Source organism: Scomber scombrus, chromosome 19 (assembly GCF_963691925.1).
Source record: "Scomber scombrus chromosome 19, fScoSco1.1, whole genome shotgun sequence".
In the NCBI taxonomy this organism is placed as follows: domain Eukaryota; kingdom Metazoa; phylum Chordata; class Actinopteri; order Scombriformes; family Scombridae; genus Scomber; species Scomber scombrus.
In genome coordinates, this window is record NC_084988.1 from 26,508,470 (window position 1) to 26,530,396 (window position 21,927).

General features: G+C 38.8%; 1 protein-coding gene across 1 annotated transcript in view; it reads right to left on the reverse strand.

Annotated features, from left to right (window-relative positions):
• Nucleotides 1-16,693: 16,693 nt before the first annotated feature.
• Nucleotides 16,694-21,927, reverse strand: part of syne3 (spectrin repeat containing, nuclear envelope family member 3) — a 59,651-nt gene continuing 54,417 nt past the window's right edge. Inside the window, exon 18 of the mRNA XM_062439815.1 lies at nucleotides 16,694-19,848. Coding sequence (XP_062295799.1) covers nucleotides 19,666-19,848 — 183 coding nt within the window. The 3' untranslated portion in view covers nucleotides 16,694-19,665. The remainder of the gene's footprint in view (nucleotides 19,849-21,927) is intronic.

Below are 21,927 nucleotides of genomic sequence, written 5' to 3' on the forward strand. Positions count from 1 at the left end.
AGGGCTTCCTGTTACAATCAACCCTAAACCGACCAATCAGCAGACATTAGCAGCGCTTTATAGGCAAAACCGTTTCCCCTGTAAGAAAAATGAAAGGGCATTAGTATTTTTTGAATTTCAGTTCTGATATATAATCAATACTGTATTTGCAAAAACTAAAATCAAATTGTTATTATTATTATTTTAGCCATTTAGCTCCATTCGCTCACGTTCATTGAAGCCTCCCTCGTAAGCGCCCTGTAGGTGAATTGCAGCCAATTTCCGTACAGTGGTATTCATAGGAAGTGAACAGGCTCTCTGTAGAAGAGTCTGACCACAGTCCCACATCTGCTGTTTGGATAAATAAACAATAAAGCACGAAAGTTTGTTTCACTTTCTGTCTGAACACATCGTTAGAAACCTGACATTATATAATAAAAAAGAAACCTCCAACAACTGTGTGCCAGATACTTCAATACACGACTAGATTTATTTCTATACTTTTCAAGGATCAGCCTCCTCTCTGTTTAACCCACATGGTGAAACCCACACAAGCTAATACACAATCTGGGATTTCTATAAATAAACACAGATGAGTGTGAGGGAGATGTTCATTTACATGCTGACCCACATTAACCCAGTGCAACAGTTGAGTGGTTCTTTTCCTCTCTCTCTCGGATGCTGTCTTTCACACAGCAGAGTCAGTGTACCTCAGCCCACACAATACAGAGCAGAGGCAGATGTTACCTAAGCATTTCACATCATCCACCCACTGACAAGAACATGAGGTTTGATGGCAAAAGGCACTGAAATGAAAGTATCAGCCTTAAAGTTGATCCTAATGTTTTGTAAGCTAAATATCAGCAAACCTCTGGCCGGAGTAATCTGTTTAAAAGCCATCTGGAACATTTCATTGCATCCATCTGTCCTCAACAAATAATCAAATCACACAGTAACACTTCCATGACAACAATGTATTTCTTATCATTACTGTCATACAATCAGTACACAGTATCTCATCCAATCACAGTGCTAAAAATGGTTCTGTTGGTGTGTGTTGCACGGCTGTCATCTCTCTCATATGGATTATTATGTGGCTCAGTCTCATACTTGTGTTCACACAGTTCACCTTGCTGGTGTTTGTGGCTTCTTTCTGTAAGTGCATCAACCTGGTAATTGCTCAGAGGGAATGTGGAGAATGCCACAGATGAGAGGAAGCCGCGTACACAGACTTCAGCGTCTGTATGTGTGTCAGAAGGTTGGGAAAGGTGTTATGAAGGGAGGACAGCCTGCTGTGGAATAGCAGGGAAGAGTCATAGATGTGAGTTGCAAAACAGTGAGAAAGAGCCATGAAGATCCCCATCAGGACATTTTAATATTGACATAGTCTCATGTTTCTTATTATTAAAATAAACAGTTGTGACTCATTTATTGGTAAAGAGCTGTACACTTATAAGAGCCAGCAGGCTCACAGGTTGTTTCAAATACAACTAACACATGAAGAAGGTCCAGTGTGAGTAACAGACCCATGAGTTTAAAGACTTATCATGCGCCTGCAGAATTCTGATGACACTTCCACAGGTTTCTGCAGATTTTCCACCAATTAAGATGCTGCTTGTAAAACTCAAAATGTTAAGACCCTGTGAAATGAAAATTACTTTTCCCCACTTTTTAATCTTGTGTCCCTGTGTAAAATGCTTATTATATGCCAAATATGTCATAAAATCAATATTATCAGTATATTCAGTATATTTACATTATTACGTCTTTTCCTGTAATATAGTCTCAAATGTTTGCTCTTAATGTTTCAGGGGCATTTACAAAAGTTCACCCAATCAAACGTGACTTTGTGTAAGTAGCCGACCACACTGGACATATAAAAGCACACGTCACTATTTGTGAGTCATAGTACCCAACAGCAATATCAACAAAGACAGGAAGAGATATGTGTTTTGATATCAGTGGGCAAAAACTTTGTTTTTATTCCCAGAACAATGTGGCTGAGCTCTGATTCATTTAAAAAACCTTTCTTATCTTAAATTAATATTTTCTATCACATTACAAGCAAGAAAACATTCTGCAGAACTCAGCAAATTTTCATTCTGGATCACTGCTGGTTCTGCTTATCAGACACCTAAACACATAATACTCATAGAAAGCATTTTAAAACTCTGGATAATTATCACAGCAGCAACTATTTAATCATTTGTTGTGACCATTGCATGGTACATGGTAGAAATACTCTGTTCATGTTACAAAGTAAATAATGAAAGTAAACTCAAATATTGGACAAGGTAGAATTTTTAGCTGATGAAGAAACTAAATGAAAAGTCAGTGGATCACTAGGTTCACCTATGAACCATAAATACCTGTACACATTATTCTATCTGTACTAGTTAGTCTGGTAAATACCAAGATATTTCAATGAATAAGTGAAAGCTTTGACCTGCTGGTGGCACTAACTTGAGGATTGCCTAAATGAATTCATCCTCTAGGGACTTTGAAAGTTTGTACCAAGATTCCTTGCAATGAATCCACTCCAAACCAACAATGGTGGCACTAGAGGGCGAGTCAGTGAGAATCTGGAGGCCTGGGTCACTCCTGAGCAGTGTGTGGTTGGTAAGCCAGTCTGTGACAATATGGAGTATATACTAATACACTGGAGATGTCACTGTGGGTAAAATGTTGCCACTGTCAGCAGAAACATATTAATTTTGAATATAAACCAAATTGCTCATAAATCACTGTGACATAGAGGGATATTATGACCATTGGTAGTAGGACCATCATGGCTTTTGCTGTCATTTGATATCAATTTACAATCTGCCCTTCCATCCCTAAGATTGATTTTTTTCTTTATCAAACATGGTTTGGTTCTCCATCTTTAAAACTATTCTAATCATGAAAGAAAGACTCTTTGAGGAGGTTTTACAGCCTAGCAACATAATTTGATTCTGACATGCTGTTTGGATGTGAGATGTGAATAATCTGGAAGGAAAAGGAAGGATGAGTCATTGCTTGGTCCTGTCATTATCAGGATTGCTCACAAGCCACCGAAATGTACCTTTGAGCGAAAACATTTACACCCACCAGGGCAAGAATATGTTTGGAACCCTTTTACATGGCAGAAGTTGAGCACAAAGAATAAAGTCTGGTCAATTTCAGAAAAAGATATCGAGTACCATTTTGAATTTAGCCAAAAAAATATGTTTAGCTTTAGAACTTCATAAAACATTTATACTGATGTTCCTGAAAAGGCAAACAATTTGACATTGGCTAAGATCACAGTAGGTATTTAAACCCAAATTAAATAGATATACACCTGAATGCACCTTAATCAGGGCACTTTTAGTATTTTATTATTATTTATTACATATATATACATATATTTGTTTTATTAGCTCAACTTTGGGGTATTTTTAGTAATACGTTTTTGTTAGTTTACCCCTAACCCAACCAACCAACCAACCAACCCAACCAACCAACCAACCGACCGACCAACCAACAAACCAACCGAGCAATCAACCAACAAAACCAACTGTTACGACCCCAAAAAGGCCTAGGGGACGGGAAGGTAACAATTAAAACGAGAACAAGAGAGCAAACTGGATTAACTGCCAGGCAGTGATTTATTCAGAATTAAACCCAAAACAAGCTCCCAAATAAGGGAAGCCAACTAATGATCCAATTAAACAAGGGCAGTAGAATGACGCCGCTGGACCGAGTTACTGGACACACGCGCACACCACACACAGCTACGATCTGCACGCTGCCGGAAGGCCCACTGGCCCCGTCGGCAGCTTTCCAGGGGTTTTTAAGCACACAGCCGTAATATGCCACAGCTGGAGGGTGAAGGGAGGAGGAGGGCGGTACCTGGCGGAAGAAAAACACAAAGAAACAGCACCAAACACAACCCGGCATGTAACACCAACTAATCAACAAACCAACCAAACCAACCAAACCAATCAACCAACCAAATCAACTAAACCAACCGAATCAACCAAACAAACCAACCAACCAACCAACCAACCAACCAACCATCCAACTATCCAACCAGCCTGGGTTAAATATTAAACAATTATTATTGTACAATAAGGAGACAGCATATAGACATCAGTGACATCAGCTCATCTCAACAAGCAAAGAACAAACCTAATCTATTATAGTTTCTGAGGTAACACAGAAATTATCTGTGATTGGTCAAACATACCTGCCTGTATGACTGCACCAAACACATTCACTTACATCTATGCATGATGTCAGGCAAGGGTCACACATCCCCAGGACTCAGGAACATGGAGCCTTCAGCCATAAATGATCTGCTGGCACTTCATCACATCCTGCCCTTTCCAAGACCTCAAATCTTTACCTCATTAAGACACAAGCCAGGAACCTGGTGACCAGCAGACCCCTTAATGTAATCAATGAGAGCATTCCTCAGGATACACACAATTATAGGGTCAAAGCAGCGGTCATACTTCACAATCGTATATTAAAATGATAAACCAAAAACCTTTACTTTTACAGGTAATTAGCCATAAATAGCCTGATGATGGCGCTAAATGAAAAGTCAGTCATTAGCCAAAGTTACTATTCATCATAAGAGTAACCTGGATGTCATGGATGCATGACATTTCAAGGCAAAACATTCAATTGTTGCTGAGATAATTCAGTCTGGACCAACATGTTACATATGATATGTAGAATACATAGAACACACAGCAGCAACTTGAGGATGAAGCCAGTGCAGAAGAATCTTACAGTGCCACTGATGGCCGCTACATGCCCCAACTGATGATATTTATTTCAATGACTCATTTTTGTTATCAATCTCTAAATTCAGGCTCTTTAATACGTTTGCTGGTGGTCATTTTTGGAAATGATTGCCCCGTTATTAAGACTTAAAAACTTATAGTAGCTTGGATGTCATGTTGGTGTTGATTGACGGCTGTGATTGACAGTTGGCTCACCTGCTGCTCTCTTTGGCTCCAGGACTCACATTTGGACTATTTTCACAATATTTCACTAATGCTGTGCTCAGGCTACAAGAGTTTCTCATCCCTATCCCTTATTCATCCCTCTCCACCCCGACATGGTGGAATTGAGAGGGTTTTTGCTATTCTCAGCATATTTTTAAGGCATGGAATAAGACAAGTAACATATAGTAAATCCTCATACTTTACAGTGCAGATTACAGACTATTTTAATGAAATGGATCTAAAATACAATATTGTAAATGAAATAAAAGGATCTATGAATGTAGATTTAGTTTTGTTTGTGTTGTGTTTGTTTTTAATGTACATGATGTCTGTGCTTGTGGGGTTGAGTCTTTATAACTGTTTAATTTCCATTGTGGGAAATCTCCTGGGACTCCATCTGTAGGGCTCTTTATATTTAAATGAGTCAGTGTGTCGTTCTGTGAGGTGCTGCTGGCAATGTTTGGTTTGTTTTGAATGTGAAGAATTCCATAAAGGAAAGATCATGAACGTTGCCATTCTATATCTGCATTCATGTATATATCTATAGCTAAATGAGTATAACAGCAGAGCAGAGATGCTGTTTCCTCCTCAGCTGTCTGTGACTCATGTAACAGCGTGTAGGTTTTAATGTAGTTTTTCTGCTGGTATCAGTTATCACAGCATCCTCAGGACACATTTCTATCACAAGCCAGAGACATTAGTCTGTCTTCAGGCTGAGAGAGAGGTCGGACAGGCCAGAGTCAATACCTGCAGGACACTCAACCAATCAGGAGAAAGATAACTCTTGGCAGGGTAGGCTATATTTAACCATATGTGGCCCAGACAATTCTGTGTAATGTGACTTTTTTCAGGCTATAACATCTTGAACCCTGCCAGTTAAATTTTCTTAAATCTTTTTATTTGAACAACGAATAAAACAATTTTATGTAATATGAAAGGTGCAACAATCCTATAGAGAATTATCACCAAATCTGCACCTACTGTCTGCCTGAAAACTCTCACTTTCATCAACCTTGTCTCCAGCAGCAGCAGGCAGCTGTTTTCAGTAAAAAAAAGTTCTGGTAAACTCACTTTACACTTCCTGTTCACAGCAGTCAGACAGGAGCATTTAGCAAATGTAAGTGGTGGAAGAAGTACCTGTAACAAAGTTATAAAACTTCTTGAGTGATCCGTGGTTGGAATACCAGATCATATCAAGACTAAGACATTAAAGGACCAGTGTGTAGGATTTAGTGATATCTAGCTGTGAGGTTGCAGATTGCAATTATAATAAATATTCCCCCCCTCACACTCCTCTTCCAAGCATGTGAAAAACATGAAAGGCCCTCTCAACACAAAAACAAGAAAGTGTCCTTGATAACTCAACAATACTAATAACTAATGTTATGTTATGGCCAAATATTTTCTCCTTTGATTCAGAGAAATAAAGTTTTTTTCTGTCAGTATTGGATAGTGAGAGGATCTACAGTACACTCACTGTGTAAACCACTAACTAACATTTTTATGAAGTGAATGTAGTGTAGGTTGAGTCGTGTCATAGCAACTAAATACTTGAAAGCACAAACACACAAAAGTCAAAGTAAAGACAAATGATTATTATTGCAAGGACACAGAAACACAAATCACACCAAACCTCAAACCTCAAACCTCATCCTCATCTCCACAACACACACGCACGCACGCACGCACGCACGCACGCACGCACGCACGCACGCACACGCGCACACACACACACACACACACACACACACACACACACACACACACACACACACACACACACACACACACACGCACACACACACACACACACACTAACACACTGTCAGAACCACAACCCTTCCCTGTCACAGCCACAGTGTCCATCTCCCTGTCCATCTGTTGTGAGACTGCCTGGATACAGAAGACTGAAGTCAGCCAGAGAACACACACACACACACAAACACACACACACACACACACACACACACACACACACACACACACACACACGCACACACACACACACACACACACACACACACACACACACACACACACACACACACACACACACACACACACACACACACACACTACGTCAGTTTCTCTCATTCCCATGCACTGAGACTTCATGCAGTTAGAGGAAGAGCAAGTCAACACTTGACTGCACAAACACAGAGCTGATTCAGTTTGTCTCATCATGCACTGTCCAATCTCAATGAGCATGACTGTATGCTGAGTGGTTGTCCACATCTGAATCTGGAACAGGAAGTTATATAGGTGCATTGGACAAGCTTGGAAATGAGCAATAAAGAAGACAAAAAAAAAAAAGTTATAGTGTCTTTGAATTACAGTATCAGCATCAGGGCTAATGAAATCATGGTCATAATGTGATGAAAAGAAAATCCTTGTTGCGAACAGCCTCTCATCTCTTTTCCTATTCATTTTGCATACTGTGGATAACCTTGTATTTCTCAGACTACTCATTTCACTTTCAAATTAACATCCGCTCAACTGGTTAGCACAGACTGAGACCTGCAGGAGCTTTTAATGACAGTGAAGTGGAGGCTGAAGAGCTCTCTGTACATCCCACTACACACATTAAATGGAACAAAGAACATAGTGAGCCCTTTTTGCTCTATATTATTTAAATTGTTAGATTATGTAATGTCTTGTGTGCCACTAGAGATCGTTGTGTAAAGGTGTCTTTCTTCTGCACATCTGTTACATGGCTGACGTGTTACACTGCAGGGTTATGACAGTCTGCACTATGAGAAGAAATACAGCCTCCTCAGTCATTACAATGAGGGCTTTGATTTATAATAAATCATCATGCAAAGTACTTTGGCTCAGTGTTTGCTGGAAGCTGCATCATTTGGCAACACATTTTATTGGCCAATTAGATACATTTAAAGCTATAATCAATATTTTCAGCTTTATGGAGCTTTATAGTGAGTGTCAGCTGTTGTTTCAACTGTCCAGATGCAACTTTACTGTTTTGGTTCATTCTCACAGTCACAGTCACAGTTAGTGTTTAATAACGTCAGCGCTGCCTTGTCATTGTCTCGTCTTAGTCATGGAACATGGAAAAAGGACGTTAACAAATATATATTGTCGTAGTCTTTGTTAGTGAAATTAATAGATGGCAGACAGACATACAACTATGTAAATTTGGGGAAACTAGTTTGCGTGATAGCAAAAAAAACACCAGTCACAGCTCACAAGAGAAAACATATGACAAACAACCTGCCACAACAAAAATAATACTAACACACAAACTAATATTCCAAGTATTGATCAGTTAAAAAATTAAAAGCCAATGAACCATGATACACCCAACACAAGATCAGCAACACAATCAGCAAATATGAAATGTTGGGGATGTATAGCCATGCATATATATATATATATATATATATATGTGTGTGTGTGTGTGTGTGTGTGTGTGTGTGTGTGTGTGTGTGTGTGTATTTCCACTGTATTATTATATGTGCATTGTATATATAGCCAATTATTATAAATGTTTTGTGAGTGTTATGTACATTGGGATCTATTGAATGAATAATGTAAAAAGAGTCTTCTGCTTCAGCCAACACCTTTTCAGTCAGAAACGGCTTCATTTATTTATTTATTGTTATTCTTATTATTTTTTCTTTTTAGTTTGTCATTATTTCTGAGGGAGATGGAGAAGACAAGGACATATGACCATTTACTTTAATGACCAATCCAAACTCAACTCAACCAAACCAAGCAAGACCAATGCAAACCAATCCAAATCATAGACTGTATATAAGAAATGGACGTAACATCTGTGACGTCAAACATTGGTTTGTGAACTGCTGCTCGGAAGCCAATAGTATCGGATCTGAGCAGCGCCATCTTGAAAATTTCAGGTGCATGCTGGGAAGAATAAAAACAGGGATTCTACTTATATGGGCATCAGGAGGGGCATGAGGCGCCCTCCTGAACCTGTGAACCAATCAACCTGTCAATCACGACGTAGCCACGCCCTAATGCATACCCTGCTTTATCGTCAAATATAAAATCAGGGAGGCCAAAATTTCACAAATGAACATCATACTGCATTGAAGAAGGCTTTACACTAGCGATTGAGACCATAAACACATTTTGAAAACGTTTACTGAGGTTAGAAATCAAGTGAGAAGTTGGTGAATTCTCCATTGACTTGTATGGAGACGGAAGTCCTTTTGACACCAAAACGGTCGCCCCCTGGTGGCCTTTTGATAGAATGCAGTTTTAAGTTACTTCCGCGTTGGCATCATTTCAGAGGACCAGAACTCCCCGCCTGATTCAAACCAAACCAAACTCAACTTGACCAAACCAAACTCAACAAATGCAAACAAAATACATATTAAAAAGTTGCAATTGTACTGGATCTATTAGTCAAACTGGACTTCCTGGATCCTATTTTAGCATCTCACTGGTTCCTGAAAGAACACACCCACACCAATGCAGCTCCATGCATTGTCTTAATACAATTCTGCTAATCAGAGCAACTCTCAATTAGTTCCATTTTCCTATTCTTCATTTTGATCCTCACTTTTTTTGAGCAGAAGTGTCTTCTGACTTGCTGCAGGAAACACAAATCCACAAATCTTTTCAGCTATGAAAGACGCTGGGTAAAGAAAAAGCACCCTCCCTTTATCAAGAAGGTTTTTCTTGTCATGAAGCTGCAATTCAGATTCAACGAGAATCTTCTTATAATATTTCATAATGGCAAAGACTGGGATTTGTCTACCATTGTTCCACTGTCTGTAATACTGAGGCTTTTGAAAGCTCTCTGACTAATCAATGTCACTCCACCAGGCTTTTGTCCAATACAAATCAATCTGAGCGCTGAGCTTAACCACAGCCTCATCTACTCAAATAATCACTGCTGTCCCTGAATGCCTCGTTCAAATGCAAAATGTTGCATGTGTTGTCAGTGCCTGCACATGTTCAGTTTTTATCAATGATAATAATGATGGAAAAAGCAAATGATGTTAATGATGGAAAGAGCAAATGACAAGAATATACCAAGTACTCAGCTCCATTTTATCATTCTGGTGAGTTGTAGTAGGGTTAGTACCAACATATACGTATACATCATTTTGAGTCATAGTGTAATTGTGTAATGCTAACATTTCAAGATACAGCTTGATACATGAAATGGCATTTGTAACTGTAGAATTGACGGACAAGGTGGAGGTTGTCTTAGAAAAGGTTCAACAGTGCTTTGAAAAAAATTCAGTGATCTTTGAGTGAATTACCAAGATATCCAAAGATGTCCCCAAGATATTTACTGTTAGAAAAGTCTGCAGATCCCTCTTCCAGGGACTATTGAGGTCTTTTAAGAAGTCAGAGGGAAGAGATCTATCCAGGGAAAAAATCTTCAAGGAGATTCCAGATGTATTTAAAGTTCTGTGATTCTTTGATGGGGTTCCCAATCCCAAGGACTTTTGGGAATGGTTCCTTCGGAAGTGTTAAAAGAGACCTTGAAGAAAAAAACCTTTCGGGAGGGTCTATGGTCCTTGAAAGTTTCAGGTATTTTGAGTCTACAGTTGTTTGAGTGGGTTCCCAATGTCCTAGAAGGTTCCCATGGTCTTTGAGGAAGTCCAATGGGATCTTTCAAAGTGAACCGAAAGGTACTGTGTCCTGTTATTGATGCCTTTTGATAAGACATAGCCTGTTAGCATTCAGTTTGTGTTTTTTAATTGTTTACACCATTCAGTTTAAAATAATTTTGAACAAAACAAAGTTTTTTACACATGATGACAGCTTGTTACATTGCTATTTGGTTACATCAGGAAAAGATGGGCCGGCTGTGGCTCAGGAGGTACAGTAGAGCAAATTGTCCACTCATCAGAAGATCAGAGGTTCGATTCCCGGCTCCTCCAGTCCACATGTCGATGTGTCCTTGGGCAAGATACTTAAACCCAAATTGCTCCTGATGGCTGAACCAAAGGTGTATGAATGTTAGTATCCTCCTGATGAGCAGGTTGGTAACCTGGTGCCCTGGCATCAGTGTATGTGAATGGGTGAATGCGACATGTAGTGTAAAAGCGCTTTGGCTTTGAGTGGTCAAAAGTCTAGAAAAGCTCTATATAACTACAGTCTATTTACATACAACAGTTTGGATATCTAAAGCAAAAGCATACTGAAAATGTATGTTGTTTTTTTAATGAATTGATTTTTGTGTGATTTATTTTAAAATTAATAATAATCAGTTTATCTGATTGTTAAGATAGGTGTTAGTTGCTGCCATACACAATTTCCAATGTCCATTTCTATGCATGGAATGAAGCTACCATTTCCACCTGTCAGAACAACAGAGCCCTGTAATAGACTCTTAATAGAATGAGGGCTGTTCTCTCACTTAACCTCACAAAGGATTTCTCTGTGTTTACTCTGCAGTCAAATGAGAATGGGATGAATCTTGTTTGTGTAATTGGTTAAATCATGGCAGCACAGTTGCAGCAGCTAGCTTGCTATGTTGTGTTCACTATCAAAAAGCTAAGATTCAGAATCTCTCCTTAAAGCTGAACAAAGTTTAAGTGTTCAGATGTGTGTTCTGTTTGATGATCTTCTATAAAAAGCATGAAAGGCCCAATCAGGAATCAGGGAATCCTCTTTGATCCCAGCATTAAAGAGGATTAGATACTGTGTCATATTCTGTTTAACTCAATTAGTCTATTGTGAGTTTTTATGAAAATCAGCTGGTTTGTTCTGCATGTGATCCTGTCCTACTATACTGTAAATTTGGCCTTGCTGGTCATGAAATAGAGAAGGAGTATTTAGAGAGACAACAAAGACTAAGCACAGTGAAAAGTGATCTGATTACAATCTAATGGAATTGAAAACACACCAAAACTTTACTGTACGTTTTAGAATCTTGTTGTTATGGACCTTCTCCAATCTGGAATTCACAATTCCCCTTTCACTTTTGTTATGTTAGAAAATAACTAGTTTGTTTGACTTGTAGGCTTAAGTGTTAATAGTTGTTCTTAATGGCCACGCTTGAAGGTGGAGTGTAAAGTCATAGATAATGGAGAGGGGCAAGATGTGATAATTGTTAACTTATGAAGATAGTGGTGCACATTTTCAGACTCTTCCAGTGTCTCCTGGACGACAGTTACACACATTAAAAGTGACAGAAATAGAGCTTAAGGGAGAAGTTGCTTCCACACAGCTGGCCAATCACTGTCTGAAGAAAGTGTCTAAATCCAAGTAAATTTCCAATATTTCTAAAGAATTCCCAGCATTCTTTAACAGGAGGCTGGGTATATCTGAAAAAGTTCAATTTTTAAGGAAGTTCGTGAGTACTAAAAGTCTCAGGAACATGTGAAGATTTTTCAGGGAAGTGATCTTTCCAGGGACAATTTCCAAGTTTCCAGGGAAGACATTTTTAAGGAGGTTTCAGAGGTGTTAAGATTCCAAGGATTTTTGAACATTTTCCCAAAGAAGAAGAATTCCCAGTTAACACCAAAGGGATTCCAGTAACCTGTAAAGACATTGTAGAAGCTTTTTAGAGATTCCAGGAATCCATAAATCTTTCAGGAGAGAAATGGAGATCTTAAAGAAGTTTGGGGGATTTTTGGTAAAGGTCTAGGTGTCACTGAAAATGATTTCTTGAGGAGAAAGTCAAAGGGTCATTAATAAAGTTCCAGGGAAACCGATACTTCCTTAAATTGGACTCAGGGATCTTTGAGGAGGATCTCAGGTCCTTGAATAAGTTGCAGGGATCTTTGTCACAAAAACAGAGTAAAGTGAGGAGAGCAAAAAGCAAAGATGAATTAATGCGCTTATAAATGAATTTAGTGATTTAGTTCAGCTTTGTGCTGTGACTGGCAGAGCATGCTGGGATGTGGAGCGTGTGGATGGTGATTGATGGGCCTGCTGCATCATAAATGATAGACTTGGATGCAAGCTAAAAAAAAAAGACGCCAATCTATAATTCAATAGATCTTACTTATGGCTGAATGACGAATCACATACGGTGGTTAAATGAGAAAAATATGTTATAATTTCTAACCATATAAACGCTTCTGCTAATTCTAACATACAGTATGTTACATTGCATGTTGTTCATGTTAACAACAATCATCAATAAACATCTCTGGAAGATTCTGCTTAATACAACACCTGAACAGTTATACCTTCCTTTTACAAGCAACATAGTGCTGTGAATTCCCATCTCAAGTAAACGCAGCATGACAACACATTCCTGCTCCTGTCTATAACAAGTAAAGACAACTGTACTGCACAATACTAAGTGTATATGTAAAGGAGCATACTCTGTCTCTATGTGCTTCTGCTGTAGTATAATATGTACAATATATTGAATTAATATTGTTGTAACACATATTATGAATGAATGAATGTGGCTGTTAGTTTTAATGTTATATGATACTAGCAAATCATTGTAAAACAGCATTTTTCATCTAAGAAATGTCACCTCAGATATTTGTTCAGTTGTTGTGATAGTTTCACTTACTTTATATCAGATCAAACCATGACAGTGTGATGATTCTATAGATCATAAAATGCACACTTTGATGAAGTGATTGACAGTTTGGTTTCAGCTCTAAGAGTCAGAGAGCAGAGAAAGATGTTTTTATGAAAGTGCTGCAGATTGATGAGGACTGGAACCGTGTGTGGAAGACAGGCTGCTCTGGTATTTTTGCTTCATGTATTTGGCAGAGTGAGAGCTCCAGATTGCAGCACAGCTCGGTGGGCCTGGCTGGGAGGCCGAGGAGAGCAGCGTAGGAGGCTGCACGCGCACACAGGGAATGGAAACACACCAACGCTCATCGAGAAGACTCTCGACACAAAAACATACACATGCCAACGTAGATCAGAGGAAACTGTAATGATGTCTCTGGAGAAAGTGGACACAGAGGAAATGAAGCTTCCTGATTTATATTGGGAAAGTAAATATTAGCCACAGACTTTTCCAATGTCATGACAGTAAACACACCTGAGTACAGGGTCACAGTTTATCTGGTCCACTGTCACACAGATGTTTAAACACTGGTAGTCTCACTCAGTCCTGCTGCTGTGGGATCAACCCCACACTGTGTCACTGTAACTATACACAGTCTACTGATGAGGGTTAAACCAGAACTTTAAACTGAGTACTAACTAACCCTAAACTTGTGAAGAGTTCTCAACTTTACTTCCCAACCACAGTCGAAGAAACTGAAGCAGGATGTTTTGGAATTAGATCATGTCAGGAATAACAGTATAGGACTCTATGTTACTGAACATATGATGTTACTCAGCACAGTTATTGATAGTTCAGTACAAATAATTAGCTACTGGTCCACTGAGTGTGGAGAATATCTGCACAGGTCTACTTAAGATATTCAATTCATTCAGTTATTACTGACATACATGTAATAGTTAGGTGTGACGTTATTTTCAGGTGATATAAACTTAAGACTTAGTTTTACCATTAAAAAACTAATGATCTAAAATGTGTCAGCCAAATAATAAAATGACATTTTTGTAAAAATGACTTAAAAGGTTTCAACGTGTGATCTCGACAATGTGAGCTCCTCAGATTGTGATTTTCAAACATGTAGCCCCTCAGGGTCAAACACCTAGCTTTAGTGTTTAGCACTAGCTTTAACTGAAATATAAAGACCCTGTTTTATACCTGCCATTAACATGAATCTCAGGTGGGCAGCGTTAAATACAAGTGTAAACGACCACCGAGACACATTGTGATCTGATCACTGAAACCACATGCTGAGGTGGACTGGGACACATGTGACCACATATCTTGTAGTGTAAATGCTAATGTGTCCAGATGTGTCATCGGCAAGGACGTAACAGGAAATATGTCAGGATGTGGTGATTGGTTTGCTTTGAAAGAAATGGAGATGAACATAGATGTATGTGGTCGCAGTAATCTGAACAGTTGGAATAGCACATACATGTTTATTGGTTATTGAGTTAGTTAGCCCTTAGCTCTTTAGCACTAACAACAAATCTGGTGCTTATCAGATGTAATAACTTTAAGCAGGGCTGTTTGCAGCAATGAGATCAGCTCCAGACACATAATAGAGACAGCTGTTAATGACAATGTGTCCCTGCTGACCACTTGTGATCAACTCACCTGAGACACATGTTAATGTCACATGTAAACAGGATCATAGTGTTGGTTAATACAGGACTTGTGGGCTCTTTACAGTTTCCCATTCAACTGATTTAGACTCTATCAAGCTTTTACGTTGCAATGCAATATTTTGTAAGATACGTACTTGCTATAGGAGCCAAAGTGAGATTAATATGTTAAATATGACATTATGACTTTACATTAATTAATCATACTTGATCTTGAAAATAGTAGTTTGACAAAGTCTACTCTCTAGCTTTTAGTAGCAGTAAAAAGAAAGACAAATAACAGCAGAAAGTATTTCAACTTTATTTTTATTTCATCAGAATAAAAAACATACACAGCCTCTCGAATAATATGAAGCATTTCTACTCTGTTTCAAAACTTTAATAAAATAGACTTGCATCATTTTACAAAAACAAGCTCACTCTTTCTCTGTGCATTTTCATCATCAATACCTCTGTCTAACAGCTGATATGTTTGCATAACAAGTAAACTCAATTTGACGGGATTCTTCTCCACACACACTCTGTATCTGCAGGCCAGCTGTACTCAGGAGATTCAAGTCACTTCATATGTTGCATAAAGTATCAATGGACACATAATAACGTACAGTTGGAGCCAGGCGTTGCATAGGTTTCTAAATAAAGGGACACATGCATCATAGACAGAGTAGAGCAGTGCAGGAAGCAGCTGTACCGTGGATACAGTCTACAATGCAGCATCAACACACATGACAGGACTATGACTACAGCTTACATTAAACGTATACATGTTATATAACTATTAAACAGTACATTGGCCACAAGTGGTTAATAAAGCTATAGTGAATTCATACATGTGGTTATGGCACTGAGTACAGACGATTAACTGGATGGTTTAAATAAAGCTTCAAGACCATGATAAATGTATGACTTCAATAATATGTGGTATACTTCTCTTTAAAAGGTGCTACATGTTAGCATATTTACACATTAAACCTCATCAGTAAAATAAGTGATTGACATACAACTATGACACTACTGAAAGTCTGTCTTCTTTCCCATTAACCTGCTTGTTTTATGTCATATACAGGATCTTGTTACAGGAGAATTCTGCTTTATTACGACTTGGAAGATGGGCGAGAAGCACAGGTGGACGTCAGGAAAAGTGAGGACCGGCCAAAATGTCCTCACTTTCCAGGTATTAAAACTCAAACTGGTTGAGTGTGGGTGGTTCAGCGCGACACTGTTTTTCCACCAATAATAAGAGCGTAACCGTTTCCTTTTCTGTGCAGAATAAAATGAAAACACCTCCTTCCTCTTTAGGCCATAAAACAATCCTAAACGTTCCTCAGGTGGCAAATAAAACCAGTGTGGAGGCTGCTGGAGTTTTACTTTCAAATTCTAAGTGTCTTCACCTGTGCTCAGTCATTCCCAAAAACTTTAACATGACATTCAAAGCATTCTTGTCTACTCATGGATATGAAACAAACACACAGTTTTATAAAAGGAGATGTTAATAGGTTGACTTGATTTGGTTGCTGTTGCTATGACAACATGTCAAGTCAACAGAACACAGAAATCCAGCCAAATAGAGAGAAAGAAAGAGTGCGCGTGAGGAGGTATGTGTGTGTGTGTGTGTGTGTGTGTTTGGGGATGTGTGTGGGTGGGTGGGTGGTGTAACAATGTGAGAGAATGCAGGATTAAAAAAACAGTTACTTTGTTAAAAGCCTCAAAGTCATTTTGAGGCTTGCACAAAAAAAAAGGTGTTTGGCCAGACTTAGCAATGGTTTTCAAGTTTTACAGTTTGGGCATTGGCATCAGGAGCACGCTGCGGTCCAAGAAGCCGTCAGGGGCCACGCTGGACGGCTTTCTAATTGTGGTGCTCGAGCCAAAATAGCACCTTCATATAAGAAAAAGCAGCTGGACCTGCTCTCGTGAGACGGTTGTACAGTTTAAAAAAAGGTACGCAGAAAGAACAAAGGACTGCTTTAACTGTACTGACACATGAGTAGACCTACAGTACACTACATCATCAACACATAATTACAGAATACTGTAGCTGTCATGACATCAGTGATAACAGAACAAAAAGTAAAGGTTTAAAAACTCAGACAAAACATCTGAATGTACATGTACACTTCAGTTAAACTAAAAAGGTCTTTTGGTGCTGCAAAGGACAGTCTGCATATATAGAACACATATTGAAAACATCCTTCTCATTTATAATTCAGAGCAGTAAATGCAGTTTTCATAAAGTACTGTTTCAAATGATCTATCTATCAAACACACACACGTTTGTATAGCTATCATAGTGAGGACATTCATTGACATAATACATTTTCTAGCCCCTAACCATTACCTTAACCATTACAACTAAATGCCTAACCAGCAACTTAACCTACACCAAATGTGAACCCTCACACAACTCACTAAAGCTGTGTCAGGAAGTAAGGACCATCCAAAATGTCCTCACTTCACAGGCATAAAAATAGGTACTCACAATGATAGCCATACAAGTACACATAAACACACCAGTTGATTGGACAGTGATCAGAAAGATATCATGTGCTTCTGATTCTTCATGTGTAATGCTCAGACTAAATTGTCACTGAAGCATTTATCTCCACACTGTGAGCAACATGATCAATGACTGTAAGACTGCCACACCTACAAATAAGCAGAACAGCTGCATCCATTGTTGGGATTGATGCTTTACAATAAATCAGTAGAGATTTTAATGGTCATTCTTGTTGGGAAGTATAGCTCATAGTTTGTATTGTCACAGGTTGTGTTTTAATACCCGACTCAGTCCCAACAGGTTCCTACAAAGTACTGAGCCTGTGATGGAGTCCGGGCTGTTTTAGTATGCATAAAGTTTCCAGCCGTGTTTGGTTTCTTTTCAAATGAAATCTATTAAATGTCTGTTCCTCTCTCTCTCTGGCTGTGTTCATTAATGTGGAACACACTGCCTCCCTACAGTCTGAACCCACCACAGAGAGCTGAAGGTAAACTTTAAGTTCTGTTTTAGAAATAAGAACACATCATTCAAAATGACATTGACATAAAACACTTGTAACATCTGTTAAAATAAAACAATTTTAATGTATAATGTAAAACTATCTAAAAGAATTCCATGTGATTTTGAATAGCTTTGTAACTGTGGTTACTGTTTAATTAAACAGAGGTGACAGGACTGATACACCAAAAAGACTAAAAATGTAATTGGGCTACTTTTATGACAACTGGGGCAGGTTCTTGGCTTTGATTGGGCTTCTTTTGACTGGAGCCTACAGTCTACATTCATATCAGGGCCACAGTACTGTACACCACTGGGGCTTTAATGCTGTGTGACTGCCAGCTGTGTCGACAAATTAATTCAAAGTACATTCATCAAGGTCAACATTGTGACAAGGAAAATACAAGTTTCTCTGTTCAGGATTGTGTGTGGAGAGAGTGAGTGTGTGCAGTTCTAATCACAACAAAAGAATTAGCATTGACAGTCCTTCTTGATTTTGTAACATTAAGAACATGCATGTTAATTCCTTGACCTTAAAATCTTAAAAAGAAAGATTAAAAACATAATTTAAAATTTAAGAAGTTGCACTTTGTGGTTCTTTGCAAACTATTTCATTTTGCTACATATGATGAGCACTGGTTTTTCTAACCTGGACCCACTGGAACACTTGGAGGTTGTGAGTAGGAATCAGTTGCTGGCATAATACTATCAGAGGATACAACTGGAGCAGAACAGAAATGCAGCTTTAGCTTGTGAATCATGTCCAGTCCTGCTGCTGTAGTCTTTGGTTTGGATCTTCTATCCATGGACCTTCATTGACTTTGGCTTTGTTTAATCTTATTTGCTGTCTTGCAGGTATCATGTCTCATTCCATGCACTGTGTGATATAAATCTAACAGCCAACAGTGAGGGTGAATTCCACTCAACTAAATAAGGACTTTGAGCTTTTGAACAAGCTTTCCATTTGTTTCCTCAAGTTTACATAGATTTCATTTTAAGTTCTACCCAATGGAATTTAGGCCTAATTATGAGTCAGAGGAGCTGTACAGAGTTGTGAAGAGCTGAGGTGTTTCTCGTTATACATTAAAATAAGTTAAGATGAGTAAAAGAAAGTAATTTAAAAATCTCAGAATGAGCGTTGGATTTGTAATCCTACTGGAGCCTTATGGATCCTTCATGATAGGTAGTCTGACATAGCATAGAGATCATGATACTGAAGTTGGGGCTGATATTTGATGTAGTCCAGAGTGAGGAGGGGGGGAAATGTGGAATTTGATGTATGCAGATGTGCATGCTTTGCTAGATTGTTGTTTCTTAAAAGGTGGTGTTCCATCCAAAAATTAAAGCCATTTCCGGTTGTTATTAGCAAAGTTAACATGGCAAAGAAACATTGATGAGTTTAATGTGGCACAGCCTTAAGATTGAACTTTTCATGTGCTATAGTCACACATGATGGTCCAGGGGCAGGGGAATGTGACATCTTATGAAGTCCAGGTAATATTTCTTATAATGGACCATAAGCCATTCCCATTATATACATAGCACGTAGCTGTAGGGAGTGAGATCAGATGTTACTGTATCTGGTGCCGTCCAAAGAGAAGTTTCCTATGTGGGCGGTGGTCCGTCGTAGCGGAGCATAATGTTGAAAGACCGGGCGAAGTTGTTGGAGAGGGAGCAGCTGCTGCCTTCATCCATGAGGGGCAGCAGGAAGGCCAGCAGCAGCAGAGCTAGCAGGAGCAGCCACAGAGGAAGAGCCAGCCGACACACCCGATGCAGCAACCCAGGCTTCTGAAACAACACACACGCATACATACATGTGATGTATTAATGAATCAATAAATTACAAAGTTCTATGTCCTATTATAAAAGTCTGTCCTGTAGAATGTGACTGATTTATTTATTTACAAACCATGTTTTTAACCATGCTACCAGCACGGCTGCAGGAATGGTTCAGTCGACTGCCACAACATGCTAACATAGAAAACATTATACCTGCTAAACATCAACATGTTAGCATTGTCACTGTTAGCATGTTAGAATGTTAGCATTTAGCTGATAACAACCATGAATGTATTTTAAGAGCTGATAGTGCGCCGACACTCAGCCTTGCAGCCAATTTTTCCCAGTGGTCACTGGTGGTATTGAAGAAAAAAAAAAACCAACAACCCTGTGACCCAAAAAGCATTTACCCCATAGACCACCATTGTTAAAGAGACATCTGTAAAACTGTTGACAGGACACCTCGAACTGCACACAAAGTCAATTATGATGATTTCTATTATGAATTTTTCATCCATGGGAGTTTTATATGCATAAAACCTTCCTCGAACCATGAAAAGTGATTTAAAAATCTGTGATGTTATCACAATGTAAAGTCTGTGGGCTGAGTTGGAACTTGTGGGTGGGCCACATAATGTGGAAGTAAAACCCGGAAGCTAAAAACTTTTTTTGGCATATGTGCCGGACGAGCAATTCTTATAGGACTGAGGGCCTGATTTACTAAGATCCCAAATAGTGGGTACTAAATTGCGGGCACAGTGCAATAGATTGCGCGTGCCGTTTGCATGCGTTTTGCAGGTGATCTACTAAGAATAACTGTGTAAATGAAAACAGGTGCAACAGGGTGGAGACAGCAGTATTTAAATGAGGGTTTTGTGTCTTTATGGAGAGTTTGGACGAGCAGAAAGCTGCAAGCACAAAATGAAATGTGTAAATACAGTAGTAATGTCTCCACATGCATATAGATGGAAACCTTAAACTGGTGAGTTAGAGAATGGTCTTACATGCATGTGTTGATGGCTTTAGTTGGCCATCATTTCCATGCAGTGTCTCAATAACAACAGGACATCAAGTGTACTGGAACTATGTTATACTGGTGTACAGAGCTTTGGCTTTGGCTTTATCCCTTAAGAGTACGCTGTGACCACGGTGTGTAGAACTATGCTGGAGAGAAGGAGGTTAAACAGAAGCAGAGGACAGAACTGCTGTGAGCAGAGCTAAATAGAGTGGTCTCATTCCACTTCAGTAACCTCTTCACCTTCATGAAAACGAGCACAAGGAGGACAAACATCTCCAGTGGCAGAGAGACATTTCTACAGGGAATCAATGAAGACACCCTTCTACAGTTAGAGCCTGAAAATAATACAGTTGTTGCACTGAAAGACTTTAATGCTAAAGTTAAATGGCTGCTTTTATGAAAAGCACTTAACACTTTTCCACAAAACAGAATGAATACTGAAACATTTTAAATTGTTTGCACCACTGTGCCTTTTCATATTCCCTCAAGCTAAGCTCAAAATGTGTCAAATGAGTCAGTAAGAAATGCAACAGACAGCAAAAACTCAAAATGTCCTGAACAGAGCAGAGCTTCACACTTATGTTTGGCCTCATGTAAGAAACACCAGTACACACAGATTCATTCTTAAATGATGTGTATGAGAGATTATTTGAGAGAATTTGCCGCATTCACTAATTTTCTCTTTTGGATTTTCTCTTAGGTATGAACAACATGTACGGGTGGTGCAGTCCTGTCGTACTTGTCACGTACAGCCGACCTTCTCAAAAGCAATACAACTTTGTTGTTGACTAATGGATTGTGCCCCGTTCATTACTTTGACATTTTGTGTTGTAATATATAAATTACACTTTAGTTACTTTAGTATTAAAGAAGTATTTGACAATTTAAGCATGATATTATCAGTCATTCAAATTTGCAGTTGAAACTATGATATAATGCCAGCTTACAATATAAATATTAACAGTTGAAACTACAAAGTGACTTGTCCACAGCTACTTTTCCACAATACAAACTGACTATTTGTTCATTACTTGTATTCATTTAATTAAAACATAGGTGATTGAGGTTAT